The 25529-nt window shown below is 41.0% G+C and overlaps 1 protein-coding gene across 3 annotated transcripts in view; it reads right to left on the reverse strand.

The window, feature by feature from the left end:
• The window catches only part of SNTG2 (syntrophin gamma 2), a 221056-nt gene that overhangs the window by 46975 nt on the left and 148552 nt on the right, over nucleotides 1-25529 (reverse strand). For all 3 annotated transcript variants that reach the window (XM_081906304.1, XM_081906303.1, XM_081906305.1), the window contains exons 9-10: nucleotides 14874-15001; nucleotides 5810-5939 (exon numbers count right to left, since the gene is read on the reverse strand). In XM_081906304.1, the coding sequence (XP_081762430.1) occupies nucleotides 5810-5939; nucleotides 14874-15001 (258 nt within the window). The remainder of the gene's footprint in view (nucleotides 1-5809; nucleotides 5940-14873; nucleotides 15002-25529) is intronic.

The following is a 25529-nucleotide window of genomic DNA, read 5'->3' on the forward strand; positions in this document are numbered from 1 at the left end:
CTTAAATTCAACTTTACAAGACAGTAACAGAAATATTCCCTCTGGAACCACGTTCTGTTAGCCATTCTGCAAGATGCAGCTGTAGAGTCTCAGAGCTAAACCAACTGCTCCTACTCTAAAAAAGATGCCAGATTCTTCGGGCATTAATCCCACACTTTCTCTCTGTATGTACATATGAAATAAACAGCATGCATGAATACGTCACCCCACCCCACCCCACAAAACCCACAGCATCAAACATTTAAGGTGTTTGGTGCCAAACTGCTGAATCAATAAAGTTAGCAAAAAGATAGCCTACCAAGCAAGGGGCGGGGGGAGAGAGAGCGATAGACTATGTGTGTGTTTCTGGAAACTGTAATATGGGATTGTGATATAGCCACATTCTTGATTGGCTTAGCATCTACTAAAAGGAATTCAGTAAAGGGGCAAACAAATGAAATCTGCTACACATTTAGCATATTTTTATAATAATAATAATAATAATAATAATAAATAATAATAATAATAATAATAATAATAATAATAATAATAATAATAATAATAATAAAGGGTACTATAAAGGGAGAGAAAGAGGACAGTAGATGGACATTGCACGGGTATTTATTCACAGAAAGCTTGCACTTCTTGAAAAAGGTACAAATCTTTTCAGGAGAAAATAAAGAAATAGGGATGAATGGAACAGAACTGATCTGGTTTGTGTTTTAAATGTGTCTTCTGTCTTGTTTCCATGCAGGGGTTTTTTTGCGGTGGGATCCTAATTTTTTTTTTTTAACACGCTTCTCATGGCATTCAATTTTTAAAAACGTAATTTAATTTCTTTTAAAGTATTTACAAGGTGGTCTGAGGGCTGTTTTTTCTCATTTCTTTTATAAACATAGGAAGCTGTCTCTTGCTCAGTCAGACTACTGATCTATATAGTTTAGTATTGTCTAAATTGATTAGCAATGGCTACCCAGGGTTTCAGACAGGGTTTTTATTTATTTCCTAGCCCTAGCTAGGAGTATTCAACCTTTGACCTTCTGCATGCAAAGAAGATGTTCTACCACTGAGCTACAAACTTTCTTTCAACAGTTTTCAGCCATGGAGCAGGTAGACAGCCCAGCACTTGCTGAGTTTATTGAAAATGAATCTAAAAAATGCCCTGGATGTGCCGTTATGACATACTATCCCTTCCTGGGTAACCGTTAGAGGAAAAAAGATGCCTGCTCCCCTGACACTCCGAAGGCAGCAATCTTTTATTCCATTTTACGTCCTTGATGCCCTTGCGGGGACATTGTAAGGAAGAAAATATGGCTGCCCCCTAGGTACATGGGAGCAGCCACCTTTTTTCTATGAAATTGCGCAGGAAGGGACAGCACATCAAATTGCACCACCACTTTTATACACATTTTCAACTAGCTCAGCAAACACTGTGATTTCTCCATGCAGCTCTTCTGACACCTTCATAAAAATGCAAGGGGTTTTTGCATCTAATTTTAGTCACATTCAGAGCAGATACACTTAAATTAATGGGCATGACTTCTCTGGGTATAACTCAGATACTAGCTAAATTGTATGCAAGCAGTGCTGTGTAAAAGTTCATAGATATGTGGTCTCATTTGTGTACCTTCCATGTTCAGTGTGGAGCTCAACCTGAAGCCAGAAGAGCTGAAAAAGGAGCAGGGAGTGGCTTGCCAAATTATTGGAGTACTACAATATATCCAAAACAATGGGAGAATTTGGAAGAATCTCGAAAGAGAAGATAGACAGGGACTGGAAGGTGTTTAAAGGATACTTGCAAAACCATATTGAAAAATCAGAACTCCTATTAGAATAAACAAGTTCCGTTTTAAATACTGAAATACTAAATAAGATGGATAACAGGAGGTAAACAGCGTTTCCATGCACTGCTCTGGTTCACCAGAAGCGGCTTAGTCATGCTGGCCATATGACCCGGAAGCTGTACGCCGGCTCCCTCGGCCAATAAAGTGAGATGAGCACCGCAACCCCAGAGTCTGTCACGACTGGACCTAATGGTCAGGGGTCCCTTTACCTTTACCTTATTTTAACAATAAAAACTTTTCCAAAAAAAAAGAAAAGAAAAGAAAAGAAAAAGGATCAGGGAGAAGAGGTCATAACAGATGCCACTGGAGACTGGTGGGATTGGGATCAAGGTGCAAAGGAATGAGGCTTAAGCCTTTCCCTTCCCATTACGGATCCATGTGAGAAAAGTGGCCTGGATGCCAAGACCAAGGCGCAACCCCAAGTCCCTGGCTATGAGCTCATCCAGGCCACCGGGATCCTGCTGAGGCTCCCTCAACATCTTTATCTTGGCCTCTCCCTCTTGCCTGGTGTCCACTCAAGTAGCTGCCCTGCCTCCGCGTCCACCATGTCGGCCAAGGAGCAGCTGAAAAGTTGGAATCACTTCTGGTGGATGGGCTACAGGACAGCAAGAGAGTCCTGAGCATGGAAGTGCTGCTGTACCTCCGGGCCAGCCTGTGCACCAAGTGCAGCCACAACTTGCGAACCTGGAGGGACAGGCTCATCTTGGACTTCAAGTGAGAAATGGACATCCTGATTATCAAGACTGATGTGTGTAACTTCCTCATCAGTGGTGACTGGGCAGACTACATGGAGTTAACATCCCTCTTACCACTGGAAGTAGGCCCAAGAGCCACCATGGCCCACTACCAGTTGGCACAACATCTGACTGAGCTGGCTTAACATTTGGTGTTATGTGTACAGTGGTACCTCTGTTTAAGAACTATTTGGTATATGAACTCCGCAAAACCGGAAGTAGGGTCTCGGTTTGCGAACTTTACCTCGGTCTACGAATGGAAGCCGAACGGTAGAAGGGCACCAGCGGCAGGAGGCCTCTTTAGGGAAGCACGCCTCGGTTTAAGAACGGCTTTGGTTTAAGAACAGACTTATGGAACAGATTAAGTTCGTAAACCGAGGTACCACTGTATTTTATTGAACTTAGAAGAATGAAAGATGATGAGTCATGGGAACGTGGAGATTGTGTGCATGACCTTAACAGCGCTTAGCTTTTTTTTACTATTTAGTTGCTATTTTGTTAATCTTCTAAATATTGTTTTTTATATTATGAATGCTGTATAGATTTGTTAATTATATAATATGACTTTTGCTCGTATTAATTATATAATACAAACATTGTGATGTTTAGCTTATTTTTTAGTTGCTGTTTTTTAATAGTGTTTTAAAGATTGCAATTGTCTTATTCATGATTTGTTATTTTATATGATTTATGCTGTATTTGTGATGTTATGTTATGTTATGTTCTGTCCTGTTATTGTTATTGTTTGCAAGCTGCTTTGAGAGTCATTTGAATGAAAAGTAGCAGGGAAACCCAATCCAATCCAATCCAATCAATCAATCAATCAATCAATCAATCAATTGTATCCAAACCCAGGAGGTAAGTCCAGAAGGTGAGAAACAGGGAACTTTGTTTTGTATTGTAGAGTGAATTAAATCCTCCCCTATCTGTAGTCACTACAATGACAGATCACAAGATGCACTGTGGAGCATGCCACGTCCTTGCACAAATGTTAGTAGCAGACTGCACACACACAAAAAACCCTGCCATGTGTGTGGATGCACCATGAAACTCAGCAGATGTTAGCAACATCTGGAATAGTCTTTTCTTTATAAAGTCTCTCTGCTTACTGTTTGGGAGATAAAATCAAATAAACTAAGTTGATATTTGTAGCAGATTCTGTGAAACCAGAAAGTCAAAATCTATATAGAGCTGTGTGAAGTCAATGCAATCATCTTTTAGGGCACTTGCTAAGATCACATGAGAATGAAAGAGGTATCAAGTTAAAGCTCATAAAACACTTGGTTAGATCCAGACTTTACTCCTGCTAGATCGGAAAGGGAAGTCCCTTATGCTCCTTCTCCACTACTCCTGCCACATTAGTGCAACATTATTTCGGCGCATTGGGGGACCTCCTGGAACAGTGTGAATGGGAGCTTCAGGGGAAAGGGAATCTTCAAAAGTCATGGAATGGCAGAGTTGGAAGGTATTCTAAGAGTCACCTAGTCCAAACTCCTGCTATACAATAATCTCAACTAGATCATGCATGACCGATGGCCATCCAACCTCTGCTTATAAACCTCCAAGGAAAGAGAGTCCACCATTTCTCACAGGAGACTGTTTCATTGTCAAACAGCTCTTACCATCAGAAAGTTCTTCCTGATCTTTAGTTAGAATCTCCTTTCTTGTAACTTGAAGCCACTGGGTTCAGGTTCTAACCTCTCGAGCAGGAGAAAACAAGCTTGCTTCATCTTCCTTGTCACAGGTTTTAGATATTTGAATATGGCTTTCATATTTCCTCTCAGCCTCCTCTTATCCAGGCTAAACATACCCAGCTCCCTCATCCATTCCTCATAAGGCTTGGTTTCCAGACTCTTGATCATCTTGGTTGTCCTGCTCTGAACACGTTCTAGCTTGTCAATATCCTTCTTACATTGTGGGGCCCAGAAGAGGACACAGTACGTTAGGTGTGGTCTGACCCTATATCAATCAACAGGAGTGAAGTCTGGCTCTAAGGGGATCACTCTGCCAGATAAAAAGCCTTCTGAGGATGGAAGGAGCCTTTCTATCCCTGGAAGGCAAAGTCCGGATTCAATCCATAGATTCTCAGAAAAATAGTGGTTTTGCACCTTTACCTGCAAAATCAGTATTTTCAACTGAAGGAGGAGACTTGAAGTCAGCAGAAGATGCAGTTTTGAAACCTCTATAGCGATTGGGTGTGACTTTTGTTTATTGATATGAATGCATCTATAGCTATGTAGACATTCCAGTTAATCAGATATTTTTTAAGCTGTTGACGCAGCGGTCCTTAGGAATAGGTGGATTGTGGGTTGTTTGTGGGAAAGGGTTAAGGCCACACTCTTACAGTGCTAGATGATGCCTATGAATGCCATGCATTTATGTGGACTAAAGTGCATGTTAAATTATCCACACTTCTAATTTGTGGGGGTGGGGAAGAAACCATGAGGCCTTATCTGAAACATGCTCCCAATTTGGATAAGGGAACCATGCCCCCCGACTACTATTTCTGTTTTTTCTTTTCTTTTTTGCTTCTAGAGGTGTGGTCATAGAGGGGAATTAGCAGGTAAAGATGGGGTGGCTTACCAGTAGGACATTGGCATGGTATTTTGATCTGGATTGGGAGCACATACCAGAAAAACAGTCCTATGGTTGTTGTTTTTTCTTCAAAATAAAAGTGGCCGATTTAAGCATTTTTATTTTTTAAAAAAGGTTTTGAATAATGAAACACTGTATGTTGTTTTGCGACCTGAATATGAACACTCATGAAAGTTATCACTGAGCAAGCTAAGTACATGAGAGAGTATAGGGACAGCGGTTATAAAAGTATACATCCATAAATCTACAAGCGTTTCACCTTGTTATTTAAAAAATATTCATGTGAAAAGTGAAGGCAGCAGCTCCCAGGACTAATGGCACTGCAAAGCTTAAGGTAGGTCCTTACTGATATACTCTGTGACTACCACCCCTCCTGGAATGTAAAAGGCTGTTATTTTCTAATTCTCCCTTTTATAAAATGTGACTGATCACAATGAATGTTTGGAGAGTTTGAAAGGCATCATCAAATTTGACAAGGTGTGCCTTTTCTCTCCCCCTCTCCTTCCTGAAATCAATGTCTTTTTTAAACACATAACAATATATTACGCTGATCTCTGGCAGGTGGGAAAAAATCATTCTGAATCGCTAAGGAAAAAAACCAAAAACAAAACCCAAACAACAAAAAATAGGGGGAAAAATATCTAGGAAGCAACATACATTTTGTAGTGTCAAATCATTGATGTTAGTTGATAATGCTCTCAGCCAGTCAACACTCTCCTGGGTTGAACAATACTGAAGTATCCCAGTGCTAACTCCATCGAGTGCCAGTACTTCAAATGCATTAGATCTGCAGCAAGAAGAAATATATATACACCATCAAGGATGCTATACCAGCCATTAGTCCTTACTTCTTATGGTGTCTCTGCAAATTAGTCCTCATGTACTATAAATGGTGAGTGGGGTGGGATTGGGGGTAGGGATGAAGATATCAAAACAGCAGAACTACAGTGCAAGGAAGAGAGATAGGTACAGGATTTGAGCATTATTATTATTATTTATTTATTTATTTATTTCAGTTTTCAAACTAATTTTACACAGACAGATAACTCAGAGCTGCATCACATCAGTTTTAGTGCTACGTGCAGATGAGCCAGAGGATCATGTGATATAATTTTGCATGGTAGTTGAGATAATGTTTGTGCTCAGCCTTTGCAGCTTCAGATCTCAGCTCCACTACACACTCCCCTTGGTGGCCTGGGCTTTGCCATCCTGCTGGCTTACAGCCTCAGTTGTTTCACCTGTAATATGGGGGTGAAAATAACAGTTTATCCTTACATGGCAAATCAAAGGGAAGTTGAGATAACAACAGGTAGATTACTTAAGGAAACCCTTAGGCAGATTATGACTAGTATATGAAAGAATCAATCTGTTGGGATTACCGGACACACATCTGTGTAACCAGATCGTGTGTGTGGAAAGGTTTGCAAAAGTGGGCTAAGTGGCAAATGAAGATTGAGCGGCAAGTTGTTCAGAGCAGTGTTGGCAAGAAAATGTACTTCCAGAAATAGCTAAAAAAGAAGATGAAGCAGAGAAACTGCATGGCCTCCAGCTCAAGAACTAGTCAGCTCCTGTACCCATGGCTCACATTCTATCCGATATGGTCATGTCAAACTACTTGATACATGAACAGAGGTGAAGGCCAAGCAGACGCATGAATCACATACTTGGGGCATCTTGAGCTATTGTGCATGGTGGACCAAGGCTACAATCTTGTGCTTTTAAAATAAGAGGAAATAATATAATTATAATTAGTCTCTTGCAGTCTTGAGAAGCTTTTGCATGTATGCACATGCCTGTGCAAATTCTTCTATGCTTCATGAGTAAGTGTGGCACTATTCATATGTAAACTGACTAGCCATTATGTATGGGATTCAGACATGCAGATAGCTTGGATAAATGAAAGCCTTCAGCAGGTAATTGTTCTTTCATAATTTAGCTATAAAGAGCAGGAGGCCTGCTGTGTTTAAGTGAAGCATATTAGTACAGTTCACACCACAGGGTACCTTGGGGCATGGAATCAGAATTTATCTGAACTGACAGTAAAATGGCTGGGCAGCGCAGCCTGGTAATTCTGAACTGGATCTGGGCCTGGCTAGTCATTTTATGGGTCAGGAAATACCAAGAGAAAGGTGTTATATCTTCATACTGAAATCAGTGACCTATCAAGCTGGTTGTAAAGCTATCATTAAGATAAATGCAGCATGCCAACAAGGAATTATATAAATTGCATTAGGGTGAGTTACTATGCAAGACTTCTTCTCCTCCTTCCACATATTCCTACTGTGCTAAGGAAAATGCCATGAAACAGTTAGACTACATCAGTACTCACAATGATAATTCCAAAAGGGACACTGGGCATCTTCACAATTCACTCACCGATACCATTAATTAAAATGAAATAAGGATTTCATATTTTTGTTATGGCTCTATGTGAGCTTTTAAATAATTACGGTAACATTCGGGTCAATCATCTGATCCGAGGACTGACTTTCAAGGGTTTGTTCTTAGCACCATTTCTAGAATAGAACTGTAAGCGTATAGATCCCAAGTCCATTTGAATGTGACCTATATTTACGGTATACACAGTGGTTACAGTTCGGTTCAGAGCTAGGCTTAAGCACTCTTCATTCTCTGTAGGGTAGTGTTACTGCCCACCACTAGTTAAAAAAAACCTCTCTTTTATTTTTCATTAGTGGCCAGTGTGGCATGCGGTCACTGGACTACGGGGACTAGACTAGTCCCCTAAATGTTTTCCTGGCACCACCTTCCAAAAGCTCAGGAAGCTTCTGCCCAGCTTAGGGAGGGAGGTGTGATGCTCTGATGGGTCCAAGAGCCCTCCCACCATCTTCCCAAAGCCTGCCCGGCTTTTGGAAGGAAGCAAGAGGGCTCCAGCTTCCTGTCAGAGCCCAGGCATCTCCTCAAAGCCCAGGAAGTTTCTGCCTGGTTTAGGGAGGGAGGTTTGATGCTCACGTCCCCCTCCCCCATTGCTTTTGCAAGCTGATGCTTCTAGCCCTTACTGTTCCCCTGCAAAAATGTCACTGCACACCAGTGTTGGTGGCAGTATATTGCATTGGCCCTTCATTGGCACCTGCATTGTTTTTAGCCATATGCTTTTAAAACCCATGACCAAGGAAAACATCTGTATCAGTTCAATTTCTGTCATATCACGAAAATATTGGAATAGGTTGCAAAATATTTTAATGTAACTTAACCTGGATAAGAATCCCGTAACTGCAGGGTCCCCCCCCCCCCCAGCCAGAACTCAGTTGGTGGCACCTTTCAGGTTGGTGCCATTGTCATTATAAGAGAACAAGGGAGACGTTCAGGGTGAGTTCCAGCACCTCTTTTTCTAGGAAGATAGCACTGGGTAAGAGTAACTGAGTTGAAGAAACAGGTAGGCAGCTGCGTTGGTCTGACATTGGTCTGACACAGTTGAAATAAATTTTAAAAAATGTCCAGTAGCACCTTAGAGACCAACTAAGTTTGTTCTGGGTATAAGCTTTTGTGTGCATGCACACTTCTTCAGGTATTTCTTAGTAAAGTGAATGTCCAAAGGATCAAAGTGGACTATAGGAGAAAATATGAGTGATAATTACCATATTTTTTGCTCTACAAGACTCACTAGACTCACTTTCCCCCTCCTAAAAAGTAAGGGGAAATGTGTGTGCGTCTTATGGAGCAAATGCAGGCTGCGCAGCTATCACAGAAGCCAGAACAGCAAGAGGGATTGCTGCTTTCACTGCACAGCGATCCCTCTTGCTGTTCTGGCTTCTAAGATTCAGAATATTTTTTTTCTTGTTTTCCTTCTCCAAAAACTAGGTGTGTCTTGTGGTCTGGTGCGTCTTATAGAGCAAAAAATACGGTATATTACTTTGCCTTAAAAAAATCAAATCAAAAAAATCAAACAAAGCTAATATCTAAAGAGAGCAAAATAATAACAAGGAAAGGAAAGGAAAGGAAAAGAAGAAAAGCAAAAAGAAAACAAAAACAAAACTCACACCCAAACAAACACTAAATTTTATATTCTATCAGCCTTCTATCTTAATCTTCAATTCACAAAGAGATCTATGTCTTCCCAGCTCCCACCTGAGACAGCTCCCATCCTTCTCAGCCTCACATTCAGGAAAAACAACAACTCTATTCTATCTGCCACAAAGATATCCTCCATTAATGTTTTCTCTGTTTGAATCTTTTATCATCCATATAATAATATAATTTAATATTAATAAAAAACTATCAAAAACTAAGTAAGAAGAAAAACAAAAAGAGAAAAGGAGCTACTTCCGCTCTGACATCTGCCAATTATAATCATATTATTTCCTGTTCTCATTACCATACTCTAAACTTGTGAAAGATCCAGCCAGAGAACTTGAAAACAGTTCAAAGATGTTATTTCTAGGAAAAGCTATTACCACCAGCAGTTAAATGCAGCCCATTTTTCGGAGGCAGTGCACAATTTAATGCCAGGTGTTGGAAGGAACATAGCAAATAGCTATTGCCCTCATGCCCTAGCTTGTAAAGCTTAAAGAAGCATTCCAAACAGGATTCTTGATTTGATCCAGCTTGGTTCTTATGGTGTGTTTGGGTTTTTAAAAAAAATCTGATCACAAGTCGTAGTGTTCCTTGAAGATACAACCATATCTTGGACCAAAGGGCACAAAATCAATTAAATATAAATTATGTCTTTTGCAAAGGGTATTACCATTCTATGTGAAGCAGGAACTGGGCAATTTCAATAAACAACAAAATTTTGACACTAATGTACTTAAAAGCCCTCACATATGACAGTATCAGCATTACAGTATCTTGTTGTCCAGAGAGGTTCAATATATATTTTCTCATCAGAACATTCCTTGGTATCTCAAACTTCATTGATGAGAATACAGTGGTACCTCGGGTTAAGAACTTAATTTATTCTGGAGGTCTGTTCTTAACCTGAAACTGTTCTTAACCTGAAGCACCACTTTAGCTAATGGGGCTCCTGCTGTCGCTGTGCCATCTCTGCACGATTTCTGTTCTCATCCTGAAGCAAAGTTCTTAACCCGAGGTAATATTTCTGGGTTAGGGGAGTCTGTAACCTGAAGCGTATGTAACCTGAAGTGTATGTAACCCGAAGTACCACTGTACATATCTGACTTCTTTCTCAACAAATTATGCTGGGAACGGCTGAATTCTCAAATAGTTTATCATCAGGCCTTGAGTTCTTGACCATGGCTGTAGTCAATATTCAACATTAACTCTAACTCTGGCTTGTTTTATTCATGTAATGAAAGCGCTCATTCATTTACTTTGAGCAAACATGTAAGCAAGCTTGGGTGCTTGATTAAATGGTCCATATGCAACTTAAAGCAGTAAAATACCGCAAGGAAATTCAGGATCAAAGTGGGGAAGCAAGGGACCCAATGCTGTGCTATGGCAAGATTTCTTACAAAATCAGGCCAGGCAATATTGATTTGCCTCAGAGCTAATGTTACATTAGCCCAGGTACCAGAATTTCCACAGTTTAGCCAAACAGAAAATATAAATTACAAATTTTGTAATAAGAGCTGTTGCATGCTCTTGCAAGAGGACTGTTTACTGCCCAGATACATATCTTAAAATGTCAGGTTTCAGCTTCACGATAACTGGAGAAGTGAACCAGGCATCTAAGGTCCTTGAGATGCAGGTCAGTATGAAAAAAATCAGTTTATTCCACAGAAAGAACATGAAAAACAGTACATTAATTGGCAGATTAGACCTTGGTACTATGAAATTGTTAAGATCAAAACATGCCTTGTATAATTTGTTTCAAAGCCTGCTTTTCAAAATGGTAATTGTTTGTAGGTGATTTACCCTAATATCCTTTGCAACAATTATTCTCGCTTTGAAGTTAGCTTTCGTTAAGCTAGCACTTTATTGTATCAATTGATAGAACATGAAAGGAAAGGGAAAAGGCGTGTAGAAACATACCTGCATTGTTAGAAAAGGACAAAGAGAGGCAAGTTGCTAACGTTAAGTTCAGAGTTTTTAGGCTGAGCATTTTCTGCTTGCGTGATAGAAATAAGCCACCATTGGAAGAAGTGTTATAAAATATACAGCAATCCAGTCCAGCCCTTGGCAATATCGCGAAGCCAAGGTTTGACGTAGTGTGTCATCCAAACCTAGGACTGTGGTTAAGCTCTCTTCTCCTTAACCAGGATAGCTCAGTTGGTTAGAGCATGGTGCTGATAATGTCAAGGTTGCAGGTTCGATCTCTATGTGGCTATGTGGGACAGCTTCATATTCCTGCATTGCAGGCAGTTAGGATAGATGATCCTTAGGGTCCCTTCTGACTCTATGATTCTATGATCTGTAGCCAATGTTTGTTCTCTGGCTATAGACCATGGTTAAGTAGGAGAAAGGTTAACTGTGATCCCACCTTTGGACAACAAGCTAAGCCAGGCTTAAGAGTCATGGCAATTAGGAATACAGCTAACTAAAAGTGTAACGCTGCACTTGCACATGGGTAAGTGTACAAATTCCTGTGCTTAGTAACAGTACATAACGGATATACCGATGATGGATATTGTTTTATTTCATGCTGATTTCTAGGTAGATCATTGCGAAAATTGCACTTAAGGTAAATGCCTTTTTGTCCTGAAGTAAAATAACATGAATAACGACAAAGGAAATTATACCTTTGCTTGGTCACACATTCATTACTTCAGCATAATTGCTGCTATTTATAGTTTCACTTTACTATGCTTCACTTCCTCTCTGGTTTATCGTGTGATAAAGTCGCAGGAAGAGAGCGCTGAGGGCTGCAGAATTCGTAAATCACACATGCAAGGTCAGTTATCATGGAAGCAGCCCTTCAGTGATGTGCAAAGGCTGTGTACAGATAGTCTAGTTAGGGTAAGCTCTCCTGCTGCATAATTCATTTCAGTTGGTACTTTTACGGAGGAACAGGTTGTTAGGAGAAGAGGCAGAGCTGCAGGAGACTTTCTTGAACAGGATCTTACCTGCAGGACATTGGCTTATAGAAAGCCTCCTTCTGTGTTTTTTCCCCAGAAGGCATCACTGGGGCAGAAAGTCTCTGACTAGGTGGATTGAGGGTGCATCGAGTTGGCATATCACTCATTAGCAATGCCCCTCCTGTTGCAGTGGGCGCTGCTATCCTGGCTTCTTTCTTGCAGAGATCTTCCCTGGGCAGATACCATAAGGGTATGGACTTCTCTTTATGCTTTTACTGGACCCAAAACCTGTTCCTTTTCCTTGCCATACATGGGATTTGGCCATAGGATTCTCCAAAGGGTCCTAAGCTCTTTAATTTTTTTTGGTCTTTTTCTGGTATCTCACCATAATGGATACAGCTCAGTTACATTGCAAAAGAAAAGCAGAAACTGCAGAGTATTCCCTTCCTATACCAGATCAGCTCATTTAAATCAAGGAAGAAGCACCCAATGGATATCACCCAAAGTTTATATAGATGGTGTAAATATATGTGGGTGGGTGGGTGTGCATGTGTAAAGAACAGCATGGAATTAATAATGTGTTTCGTTCACTTTAAAAATGCACTGGTCTCTTCCCATTAGCTGAACAGATGTCCGAGAAACAATACGTGCCTCTCAGCAGCATAATGCCTATCAGTGAGAAACAAGTCCTGAAAGTTCAATAGGATGTTATAATCAATGGTGTCAAAGATACTGACAAGATGTAAGTTTATAGAAAAGATTAAGGTGAACAACAGAGATGGAGGAGCACCGGGGATCAGATAAGGCTATAACCTTACGACAAGCAATCTGTATTGTGTGCAGAAATCTGGAACCCGTCAGGAATATTTGAAGAAAATAAAAGATTATTTAGAATGAGATAGCAAGAATGCCAAAAATAGATCACTATCTCAGGCATCAGAATGAGAAAAATGACTAAGACTAGTAGGGTCATTTTACATTGCTTGCTCACTGCCTAACGTAGAGAGACAGTGAGAAAAGCTTTATTTGTGGCTGTTTTGTGTGTGCTTTCAGTGTTAAAAGAAGAAGAAGAAGAAGAAGAAGAAGAAGAAAAAGAGTTTGGATTTGATATCCCGCCTTTCACTCCCTTTAAGGAGTCTCAAAGCGGCTAACATTCTCCTTTCCCTTCCTCCCCCACAACAAACACTCTGTGAGGTGAGTGGGGCTGAGAGACTTCAATGAAGTGTGACTGGCCCAAGGTCACCCAGCAGCTGCATGTGGAGGAGCGGAGACGCAAACCCGGTTCCCCAGATTACGAGACTACTGCTCTTAACCACTACACCACACTGGCTCTCAAAAAGATGGCAAACACAACCTCTCAGTGCAGTGAAGGGGCATTTTTCCCCCTGCCCACAACCTTCTGGAGAATGCAAATGCCAGGACTGTGAATTCCATGCTGGCTTCTCTGTTCCAATAAGAAACACTGCTGCCAGCCAGGGGTTAGGATTGCATTTTCATTAACCTCCATAAATATTCCTTGCACTTTATAAACAATGCTTCCCCTCCCCTTCTTTTCCCTCGAAATAATTCACAACACATGGGAGCTATCACCGTGCATAATTTTATACACTTCTGCTGCTCTTATCTACCTTTTCTCTCCACTAAAAAGCCCCCAATGCTGCAACTTTTCCTCATAGGAATGTTGAAAGGAAGGGTTTGTTATTTAGTGTGTGTGTGTGCAGGGAAATACAGGGAAAATGAATGTGTTTGTGTGTGTTGGAGGGGAGCTATGAAAGAGTTTAAGCCAGAGGGACTTACTTACATTGTGAGCCAACAAATGTAAACAAGCAAAGAGAATCACTGAAGGGAGATTTAAAAAGATTTTGGAGATAGCGGCAGAAACTCCAGATAGTACGGAGGGGTGTACTGTCACCCCACTTTATGAGGAATTCTTCATCTGATGCAAAGATAATGCAGTATGGGTGTTCCCATATCACAAATAAAGGGACGTGATGAACGTCCCTGTGGAACGCCCTCCCATCAGATGTCAAAGAGATAAACAACTACCTGACGTTTAGTAGACATCTGAAGGTAGCCCTGTTTAGGGAAGTTTTTAATGATTGATGTTTTAATGTATTTTTAATCTGTGTTGGAAGCCACCCAGAGTGGCTGGGGAAACCCAGCCAGGTGGGTGGGGTACAAATAATCAATTATTATTATATTATGAAAGCTTGCCCACTTTCTGGTTCAACGCAGATTCCAAAGGGATTCCGGGATATGATGCCGTTGCAGAGGAACAAATGGACATGTAAGGTTTGGGTTGTGGAAGAGGGGTGGCTAAATTGGGTAAAGGTGGGACTTCAGCTCTCCTTTACAGTTTGCCGGTTTTAGTCTGGTCATAATTGTTACCTGCCCCGAGCTCCGAGAGTAAGTGGCAGGATCATAAACGTAAACAAAGAAACAAATCAACTTCCAATAGATTTTCCCAAGGCTTACAAGCCATCAGCCCGGCTTCTTTTTCTCGGTGAGCTTGGAATCAATTGTTGGAAGATTTTTTTCGTTACATATTTCTCTTTATAACTGCTGAGAGAAAAATGTCCCATAGGGTTGTAGTCAACCGACTTTTACTCAAGTGTAGACCCACTGAAATTAATGGCCGTGACTAACTTAGGTCCATTGATTCCAATAGGAGTAAATGTTAGTTGAATACAGCCCACAGACTTCTTCCATGCATTTTCAAGCAGCCAGCCCCTTGGCTGCGAGGAGCAGGATGCAAATCATGTAAACTAACTCTTTTTCAGATTACAAACCTTAATTTATTTGTTCCAGCTTTGTACCTCGAGATTCGGGCCATCGACAAAGGAACTGATAAGGTGTCCAGCCAGCGCTTCTCATATTTTGGTTCATTAGCTATGGGTGAAGAAGGTGATGATGGCGCCTGTATAGAATAAATGAGAATCAGTAAGCACAGCCTACTAGATCACACTGTGTAGGAAACATGAATATTTATCTGTGGATGTGCCCTTTCTCAAAACTAATAAGGCAGAGTAATATCATTGTTTGGGAAATTCAGAGTGCATGAAAAAAACACAAAAAACAATAATTTATGTAAAAATGGAACATTTGTGAGCTGTCTGAGCTCATTTTCTCCCCTATTATTTGTGCAGTGGTAACATTGCTTTTATTTCTGTTAAAAGCATAAGCCTTATACATGACAACATAATGTTTAAGTGATAAATAATGCTAATTTACATGTAGCAGACCTCTCAGAAGTCTTATTTACTTCAAAAGCACAATAAAGTAAGAGGATAATGTGATTGCAAAACACTGTACCTTGTCAGGTTTTTTTTTCCAATTTCAGAGATAAATAAAAGAAAATGTGCATGCCTATCTTGATATAAGGAGCTATGAATACCAAGTTCTTCGTGGGCAAACCATGAGCTTTGCAACAAATTATTGTTTCCTTATTTACTGCAGTTAAGAACATGAAACTACATGTAACCTCTGCAAAGACAAATCATATTAACTGCCTTGTAAATAAACAAAACTTGCACAGATCAAATCTGAAGTAACTTGTTCTGACAAGGCATGGTTATATACACATAATTTAGTACAAAAGTATATAATCAGATACACAGAAGCAAACACCAATATTGGCATTTCATTGGTAGAGTTTGTTTCAATTCCTGCAAGATGTTATGTGTCCATTTTTGAAAGCTCATTGAAAGCAAGGGTCAAATAGCTCCATGATCCTTCAGTCAAAACTTTCTTTCAATTAGTGGTTCCAGCTCCAAAAACAGCACCCCTCACAGATAATGAGTGTGCTAATCATGTGTTTGCTTCATAGCTCATAGCAATTTAAAAAGCTGCACTATTCCCACTGGTGCCTGAAGTTTTGCAAATAATTGCAAAAGTATTGCTAAGCTTGCCAACTAAGAAAGAATCAAGCGAATAAGGTGTTTTCATGAGAAATACTCTGGCATTAGCCACTGAAGAAACAGACAATATGTCCTGTAAATTGGCACAAGTCAGAATGTACAGTAACAACAGATCATTAATTTATTTCATTTTGTAGTTTGCTCAATCCTAAAAGTTCCAGTATTCAAAGAGGGACCATATATCGCCTTGTTCATTCACCAGCCTTATAATGAAGAAAAGTCTTGCAATTAATGGCTGGGAAGACGATTGATGAAATGTGGCATATTCAAAGATCTCGGAGTGCAGCAAAGCAGACATTTTCACATTTTACATAAAAGTCATTGCTATTGCATTGTTCTTCACTTTGCCACATGAGAGAGCCTGACACTCAGCAAGAAAAAAGTGACACATCATGAAATGTATTATTCATTCAGTGAATTGCAGTAAGTAGTACTAAGTAGAAAGGTGATAGCAATTGCACAATATGAAATACTTATTGTGCTTCAGATTAATAAACATACTTATTAATCTATCCATAATACAACACACACACATCTCAGGATACAAGCCTCTACTTAATTTATACCAGCTATAGAATTTTAATATTTGTTCCTCTGTCCTGGTAGATCTTGGATATCTACTTGCTCCAGGCACCCTGCACTGGCCCAATGTCACAAATACATCAGTGTAGTGTTGCATTGTATCTACATCATCTCACAGATTGCCCTGCTTCAGAATTTTACCCACGATGATTTAAGAGGAACTTCTGCTCTTCCATCACAGTTGGGAAACAAGCACAATGCATCTCACATGACATCAGCAGTGACAGAAGTGCAACTGTTCTAACAGTTTCCATCCTGAACTTTTTTAAAAACTTTAATTATAAATAAACACTTCCTCCTAAATTGCAGAGTAACCAGCTCCTTCCTTTCATTTTATCATTTTGTCTTTCATCACACAGATGAAATGATTTTCGTGACATTCTCTAATACATCAACAACAATTATTAATGGCTTAGTATTTTCTACGGTGGCAAACTTTTTTGGTGGCTTTGCACAAGACAAGACGTGGAAGTGTGAGCTACAAAATATGTGAATATACAGACTCAGACAAAACATGGAGATGTGGTTGGATGAAGCAATAGGGACCCCCCCCAGTTCCATGGAATACATTGTACAGGGGGTGGGGGCAGAATCCTTAATAATAAGCTGTAGTAAAAAATTAAATCACAATCTTGGGTTGCAGAACGCAGTTACAGAACTTGATTTATAGGATGGCCACAAACATAAAATGCCTTTGGTATGCAACTCTGGTATTCTTATCCTGCACATCAATTACTGAACCATCTTTAGTTGGGAAACAATGCCTTTAATGGCACAAAGGGGGCTGCTTACCAATAGCTGCTACAGCCCACCTCAAGCACCTCCCCCATCCAGGGCAAGCCCAAGTCATTTTGCTGACTGAGGTGGAGCAGGAAATGGAGCCATTGCCCACAAAGGTCAGGGCCGGTCAAGTTATTTGGAACTTGCAGAAGAAAATCCCACAAGTGACTTTCCGCCTCCCTAGCAGTAAAAAACACAACACTAATAACAGTTACAGATAGGTAGCCGTGTTGGTCTGCCATAGTCAAAACAAAAAAAAATCCTTCCAGTAGCACCTTAAAGACCAACTAGTTAGTTCTTGGTATGAGCTTTCGTGTATCTGAAGAAGTGTGCATGCACACGAAAGCTCATACCAAGAACTAACTTAGATGGTCTTTAAGGTGCTACTGGAAGGAATTTTTTTTGTTACAACACTAATAAGTTAAAGAACTAAGCCTTTTACGATGCCTACAATCAACTGCCTAGGCAGCCACCTTGCTACCTACCTTATGGTAAGGCTGGCCTTGCTCAAATCTTAGACCATTTAAATTAACAGCATAGGAGCCAAGGAATGTGCAAAATGTGTTAAACATCCCCACACTGCCATTTTCCCTGGTCCAAATGGCCTCCTCACCTGAAGGTACTGTTTGCTGCACAGGGTAAAGTATGCGGTGCCGTATTCAGCTGAACTGCAGTTCTAGCATAAGCTGGCACAATAGGACCCACTCCTCACAATTCCCAAATCTGCTCCAGAGGGATGGGGGAAAACCTCAGAAAAGATTTAGAGGGCAAGTGAGTGGAGGGGAGGGGGAGAAGGTTTTATTTCACAAGGAAAATCTTTGCGCTGATGGAACCATAGCTGTAGAACTACTTTGAATACAACCCATGGTTTTCCTTAGTAGAACCATTAACACTTGATTGGGATGGAGGGAAAATAACACAGAGAAAACAGGACCGTGTGTCGTGTCTGTGCTCAAAATCAGAGTTCCCCCATGTTTATATTTACTTAAAGATAGAAGGCTCGGGAGATCGAGTTATGCCTCTCTGACATAAAAAGTCAGTGTGGTAAGAGTGTCACACTAGAAACTTGGAGGCTAGGGTTCAAATTTCCACTCAGTTATGAAGCTCACTAGATGACCTTGGAGCACACACTGTTATTCAACTTAAATCACCTTTGGTTCTCAGATACATTAGCAGAAATAGATTAGGTTAGGTTAGGTTAGGTTAGGTTAGGTAAACTAAACTAAACTACAACTAAAATGTTGTCCATTTTGATTGCATTCTCCTAACTACTCTGGGTGGCTTCCAACAAATTAAAACACAATATGACATCAAACATTCAAAACTTCCCTGAACAGGGCTGCCTTCAGATGACTTCTTAAAGTCAGATAGTTTATTTTCTTGACATCTGATGAGGGGGTGTTCCAGATATCTTCATTTGTATTACAGATCTTGGTTTGTATAACAGCAGGGCATAGTCTCTGACTTAATATATGAATCAATATTTATATCCAACCTCTATTTGGCTTAGACTGGACTCAACTTTTATCCGAGTTGAATATAATTAACACTGAAATAATGAAAGTAGCATGAAAGAAATGTATCCATACACATGTCAGGCAATTAAATCCATTTCAAAGGGGACAGAACGTTACATCCCAAATAACAACTGGAGAGTTGAGATCCCTTTGCTACAAGAATTTAAACGATTAGCAACACAGGACTCATGAAAATGCTCAATTGTCATTCCTTGAAACTAACGCCTTCTGTCAAGGGAAATGTTTTCGCTCAGTAAAGCTAAAATAAATATCCAGACTTAAAATTAAATGAATTCACCTAGTCAAACATGAAGCTTTCGGTGTCTTTATTTCTCCAGAGAGTCAGTCCATGCAGAAATGACTGGCTGTCAAAATTGGAGACAGGGGCTCAACAGGGTACCACCATTTACACAAGAATAACAAGGGCTCTGATAGGTTTGGCTAAGAGAGAGTGATATTTTTCCCCCAGTTACATGGTGAGCAGTTCCCATGTATTTTCATGCAGTCAGAAAAGCAGGACAGAGTTATAGGCAACTGTATGTAACATGCAGCTTGGCCCCATTTTACGCTACCGGGAGATACAAATTGCAATTCAACAAAGCTGTGTGACCAGAGAGGTGATACACACAAGGGCTAGAGATTTCTTTGGCTCTTCTCATTCCACCCTGGAACAGTGAGTGATAAGTCACCCTTCAGTGAAAGATGGAGTTTCTGGCAACAATTTTTCACATGAAGTTCCTGGCTGCCTGGGTCATCCATATGCAGCTGTCACACTTCTCTCAGCCCCACTCACCTCACAGAGTGTTTGTTGTGGGGGAGGAAGGGAAAGGAGAACATTAGCCACTTTGATACTCCTTCGGGTAGTGATAAAGTGGGTATCAAAGCCAAACTCTTCTTCATCTTCAGCTATTTTGAATTTAGCTTTACATTAAAGCTAAAACAACTGCTCAGTTTTTCAACCAACAACAAGCACAACATGAAGGCAACAGTAAATTCCCATTGGGTGCCCACCCCATCAACTAGTATTCAGCCATGCTGCTGGGGCCAGCATCAAGGGTTTGTATGGATGGGCATCTCCCAAGGCTCCCTACTATAGGAGGAGCCACCTGGTCTTGCAACAGTGAGAAGGTAGACTGACTGAGGGAGAGGGATCCATGAAAGGTGAGCCATCCAAAGACCCCCCAAAACCTGGAACTGACACTGTACATAGCTTCTGAATCTGGAGGTTCTACGTATCTAGCCATTATGGCTAGCAGCCATATGAATCCTCTATGAATTCCCATGTATAGCCAAATTCCCCTATATGGCCAATGGACATCATGGCACCATGTGGCACTGAAGTCCAAAGATCAACAGTGCACTGCTTGAAGAAACACCTTATTCTATTTGCCCTGAATCTCGCACCTTCATTCAGCTTCTGCTTGTGGCGGTGGCAGAACACTTTCTCTTGGTTGAAGCAGCTACCATTTCTACCTCAGAATGCCTCTGGAGCAATGTTGTGTCATGGATCAAAACACAGGTAAATTCCAAGGGTCTTCTATGGGCAATTGGTGGCCACCTTGCCATAAATTTCAGCCAGATTCTGATACAAACTTTAACTAGGAGTGGCCTATTGGGAAAAGTTAGAATCCGTGTTTATATATGAAGCCATTGTGGTCAAGGCATTGTGGAAAAGAGAGAGAAGAGGGACCCTGCAATTAAACAAAACAAAACAAAGGAAAAGGCACACTGCTCAAAACAGAAAGAGAAACGCAACAAGTTTTTCAGCAAGGGTGAAGCAACCAGTTCTTGTAAAAACAATAAAACTTTTTTTTTTAAGTAGCAGAACTAATCAGACATCCTTTCTGCAGCAATGTGCCTAATGCTTACACGAAGATGAAGAAAAGAAACTCATGGGATCACAGTCGGTTAGAGCTGTCAGCTTTTCATATTCTTATGACAAATGATTTGCAGTACTTGGGGAAGTTTCTGTTTTAGTTCTGTGAATGACTGTGAAGCTCTATAGAGAAAAAAAAGCGAACAAATTCCTTATCTTGCTTTTAGTAATTTATAAAGCTCCAATTAAGGCTGCCTCTGGATGGAAGAATCAACACATAGCCATACATTAGAAATTCAGATTGCTTTTGCTGAGTATATTGAAAATACCATAGATTCTGGCGTATAAGATGACTTTTTAACCCTGGAAAAGAGGTTCAAAAGCTGGGGGTCGTCTTATATGCCGGGTATGGGTGGTGGTCTCCACTGCGGGAGAAAGCCAGGCGGTGGGCTCTGCGCCGGGAGAGAGCTGCCTGGCGCAGAGCGCAGCCCACTGCTGCTGCTGTGAGCTCCGCGCCAGGAGAAAGCCACCCTGCCTGTCCACCAGTGTAGACAACACTGAACCAGATGGACTAAGAGCAGGAACACAGGCAGTTTCCTGTATTTCTAGACACAGCCTTCTTCTGGGTGTTCACTGCTTCTTCTGGATCAGGTGAATAAATTATTGATAACACATTGGCCTTTAATATCCTTGATTAAAAAGTAAGTGTCAGGGAACTGCCATCGGAGCCAGAGGCAGAGGGAAGGCTCCAGAGGGATGCCGGAGAGGGTCCCAGCAGGGAGAGAGGCAGCCCATCTGCTGGGGAAGGAAATCAGCGTAGCAACAGTGGAGAAGGGGGGCAGAAGGGGGAATCGGCGAGGGGGCTCCAGGACTCCTCGTCGGAGACCAGCGGGGAGAGCAGGGTCCTCCGCTGCCCACAGCCTCCCTGCGCAGAAGACTTCCGCGCAGGGAGAGTAGGAGGAGACTAGGCGTCAAAGAACTTCTTTGCTGGAAGAAGTTCAAGAAACGCCCACTGACGGATTCTGCCAGCGATTGAGACAGCCACAGGTGAGAGGCTGTCCAGACAGAAAGGGTTCACCCAGGTAACCTAGCCAGGAGTGGCGACAACTTGCGCACGAGCAACCCCTAGAACCATTACAGCAAGCTTTTTTTAAAAAAGGGGGGGAGGGATCCGATTGAATCTCTGTATTAAAATGGTTTATATTAAAAAATTAAATAGTGAAGGAAGTTTTTAAAACACAAAAGAAATGACAGGGATATGTATAATATTCACATAACTCTATAGCTAATATAGACTGATTTTTATGTTGTATTCATATTTTCCCTTTGTTTCGTTGATAGCCTTCACTGCCAATTTAGCCATTCATTCAATTTGCTTTGCTTGAAAAGTGGAAGCCTTTGCAGAAGTGTGGAATTTTTTTTATAATTGTGCCGTTTCTGTAAAACCAGTATTTCTATCGAGCTCAAAACATCTGTAGCAGACACAAACCCATCCTGAATATCAGCGCCTATTCTTGATAATAACCTTAAATACAGTTAATCATAGCATTTCTTCGGTATGCACAATAATTGTTTGTCGGTGCCTGAACAGTATTCTCCCCCCCCCCCCCGGACTTTTGAAAAGAAATCCTGGTCATTTCCTGTGAATAAACATTTTACTTTTAAATTCCATTGAACATTGTGTCCACAGGTGTCTTTCCTGCCCTGTTTCAGAGAGGCAACCGGTCTCCAAGTCCTTAAATCTTTGTGTGATCCCCTTTGATTCATTCTCTCTTCTCTCACCTTGAATACTATTAATCATCTGTCTGTCTTTGGCCTTTTTCCTTTTCACATCTTGATCCCAGCACTCCTTTCAACCATTCCACATCTGGGCTTATAGCACTGGCTATAGCGCTGAATGTCAAGGTTTCAAAGCTTTGATTGTCATCCTTTCCAATTTATGCTCAGTACAAACCTCTCCCCTGTAGTTCCATGTCTTTAACAGCCTTTCCTCACACAGCCTTGTGACTCTTGCTCCTTTCCAGAATATTACAGTGGTACCTCGGGTTAAGTACTTAATTCGTTCCGGAGGTCTGTTCTTAACCTGAAACTGTTCTTAACCTGAAGACCACTTTAGCTAATGGGGTCTCCTGCTGCTGCGCCACCAGAGCACGATTTCTGTTCTCATCCTGAAGCAAACTTCTCAACCTGAAGCATTATTTCTGGGTTAGCGGAGTCTGTAACCTGAAGCGTATGTAATCCTGAAGCGTATGTAACCTGAAGTACCACTGTATCAGACATCTTCTCCCTTGCAGTTCTATATCCCTCACTTGTTCTGTGGTCACCTGCTACACAGGAAGCTGCCCGCTACTGAGGCAGATCATTGGTCCATACTCTCTAATCTCCATAGACTGGCAGCGGTGCTCCAAGATTTAATATGTCTCTTCTAGTACTACCTGGAGATTCCACAGATTGTACCTGAGACATTTTACATGCAAAACAGTTGACCTTTCACAGAATTGCAGCTCTCAGTGAAATCCATCCTTCATGGTTTCACCTCTTCATCTCCAACCACTCCTTTGACAAAGCTCTCCTTTAACCATAAAAGTTTATGGTGCCAATAACGTAGAAATTCCAAATAAGTTACCCAAGATTTTCATAAACTGCTAAAGTAGTATGTTTTGATAACAGAACTCCCACTGCTAAATTCTACCCAACAAGTTTCAGGTATCAAGAATTTCAGGGGTTTTCTGTGACCCCACAAACCTCCTCTATGGCTCCTGCAGGTGATACACAACAAATACAACCATGTTTTCTGTATAGTGATTACAATTCATATAGGGTAGCCAGGCCACCTGAAGAAGCATCACACCCTAGCTTTAGACTCAATAGTCCTCTCATCATGTACAGGCAGTTGTCTGCCTGTGCTAAGCTCATGACTGTGTACACTACCTAAACGATGTTTTCTCAAACTATGTTGTGAGTGTGTGTGTTTGTATATGTACATATACATACAGCACAGGGGAAGCCAACAATTGGGTTAGTACTTCTTCAGTCAAAGGCGTCACATTGCCTGCCCCTGACTCAAAGGACTCTGCCCTAGTGAACCACAATTAATCCACTCTATAACTGCTAAGTCAGGCAGACCCCTTTATATGAACTGACTTATCGAAATATTGAAAATAATAAATGAGGACAGAGTTAGCAACTGAGGTAGAGCTGCAACTCCTAATTAAGACTCCGTCTGAGAATGTCAGCTGCTGAAGCAACATCTGAGCTCTGCGCTTATAGCAGGGGTCAGCAAACATTTTCAGCAGGGGGCCGGTCGACTGTCCCTCAGACCTTGTGAGGGGCTGGACTATATTTTGAAAAGAAAAGAAAAGAAAAGAAAAGCAGAACAAATTCCTCTGCGCCACAATTAACCCAGAGATGCATTTTAAATAAAAGCACACATTCCACTCATGTAAAAACACCAGGCAGACCCCACAAATAACCCAGAGATGCATTTTAAATAAAAGGACACATTCTACTCATGTGAAAACACGCTGATTCCTGGACCGTCTGTGGGCCGGATTAAGAAAGTGATTGGGCTGCATCTGGCCCCTGGGCCTTAGTTTGCCTACTCATGGCTTACAGAATCTTCTCCAGCTTGAGGTTTCCATGGAGCTGTCCATGGTACCACTGAAGTTTCCCCTTTACTTCTGGGATTGTTCAAAACAAAACGAATATGACTATCTGATGCATCCTCACTAGACTTACTGATATCTGCAAAGTGGTTTAATATCAGATGCCTGTCTTTAGAATGCCAAAGGAGATACAACAACTGTTTTTGAATTTCTGTGCATCTGGTGGAAAACTGGAAGTGAGATTTCAGTACACCAGCTATTCTTCAGGCACCAGCTAGCTGACAGGACCAGGGAGGTAGTTTGGAAGGATTTCCATTTCAGATTTCCATTTCAGATTTGTCATTATTAGACAAAAAATATGCCTAGTCTACATAGATATCAGTATCATAGTTACAGCTGTTGAAATGGAAATACAGCTTAAGCAATATTCACATTCTTAAAGAATCAGGTCAATACAGGACCTGGTGTGATAAACTCTGAAAATGCAACAAGGTGCTCTGTTTCTTTTTCCTTTTTTAAAAAAACCTGGGTCAATTCTGGGGGAAAAGAATGTACATGAAACAAAAGATACTGCACCATTTCACTGAACAGATGACATTTCCTAGGGGGGGGGGGAAATATTGCTGGTAACTGACATTTCTAAACCTCCTTATCTGACCATTTGATCACAGTTCAATCTGATAAATGCTGCCTCATGCTTGTGCTTTCAACAAACCACCTTAGAAGCTGAAGCCACTTTCATTTCCAGGCATTTGAAATCTTGGCTTTTGATCTTGGGGAAATAGACATCTTCCACTTGTTCAAATCTTTTTGTTTCTGATGAAGGAAGGTTGTGACTTTTCTACAGGGCCAGATAAAATATGAAGTATTTTTGCTCCATTTCTATTCCGCCTCTCTCTCTCTCTCTCTCTCTCTCTCTCTCTCTCTCTCTCTCTCTCTGTGCGTGTGTTCACCTATATCTGGCTTCTCAAATGCAATGGAGCTGAACACAGAAGACTCCTTTTCACTGATATATGAAAGGCAATGTCTTTTAAATTTAGTGTGCTTTCTTCTCCACTTGCTAATTGGGTCTAAGCCTGGGCTGCCCCTACCCCTGAATCACCAGGCCTTGGTAAAGTATACCCATTCTCTCCACTGCATGCTTGGCTCCTGTGATATTCTTTCTCCTTCTCCTTCTTCTGCTCCTCTTTTAATGACACCTCACTCCAAATCTTTGAACAATTTCCCT

The sequence above is a fragment of the Podarcis melisellensis genome (assembly GCF_964234715.1).
Source record: "Podarcis melisellensis genome assembly, chromosome: 3".
In the NCBI taxonomy this organism is placed as follows: domain Eukaryota; kingdom Metazoa; phylum Chordata; class Lepidosauria; order Squamata; family Lacertidae; genus Podarcis; species Podarcis melisellensis.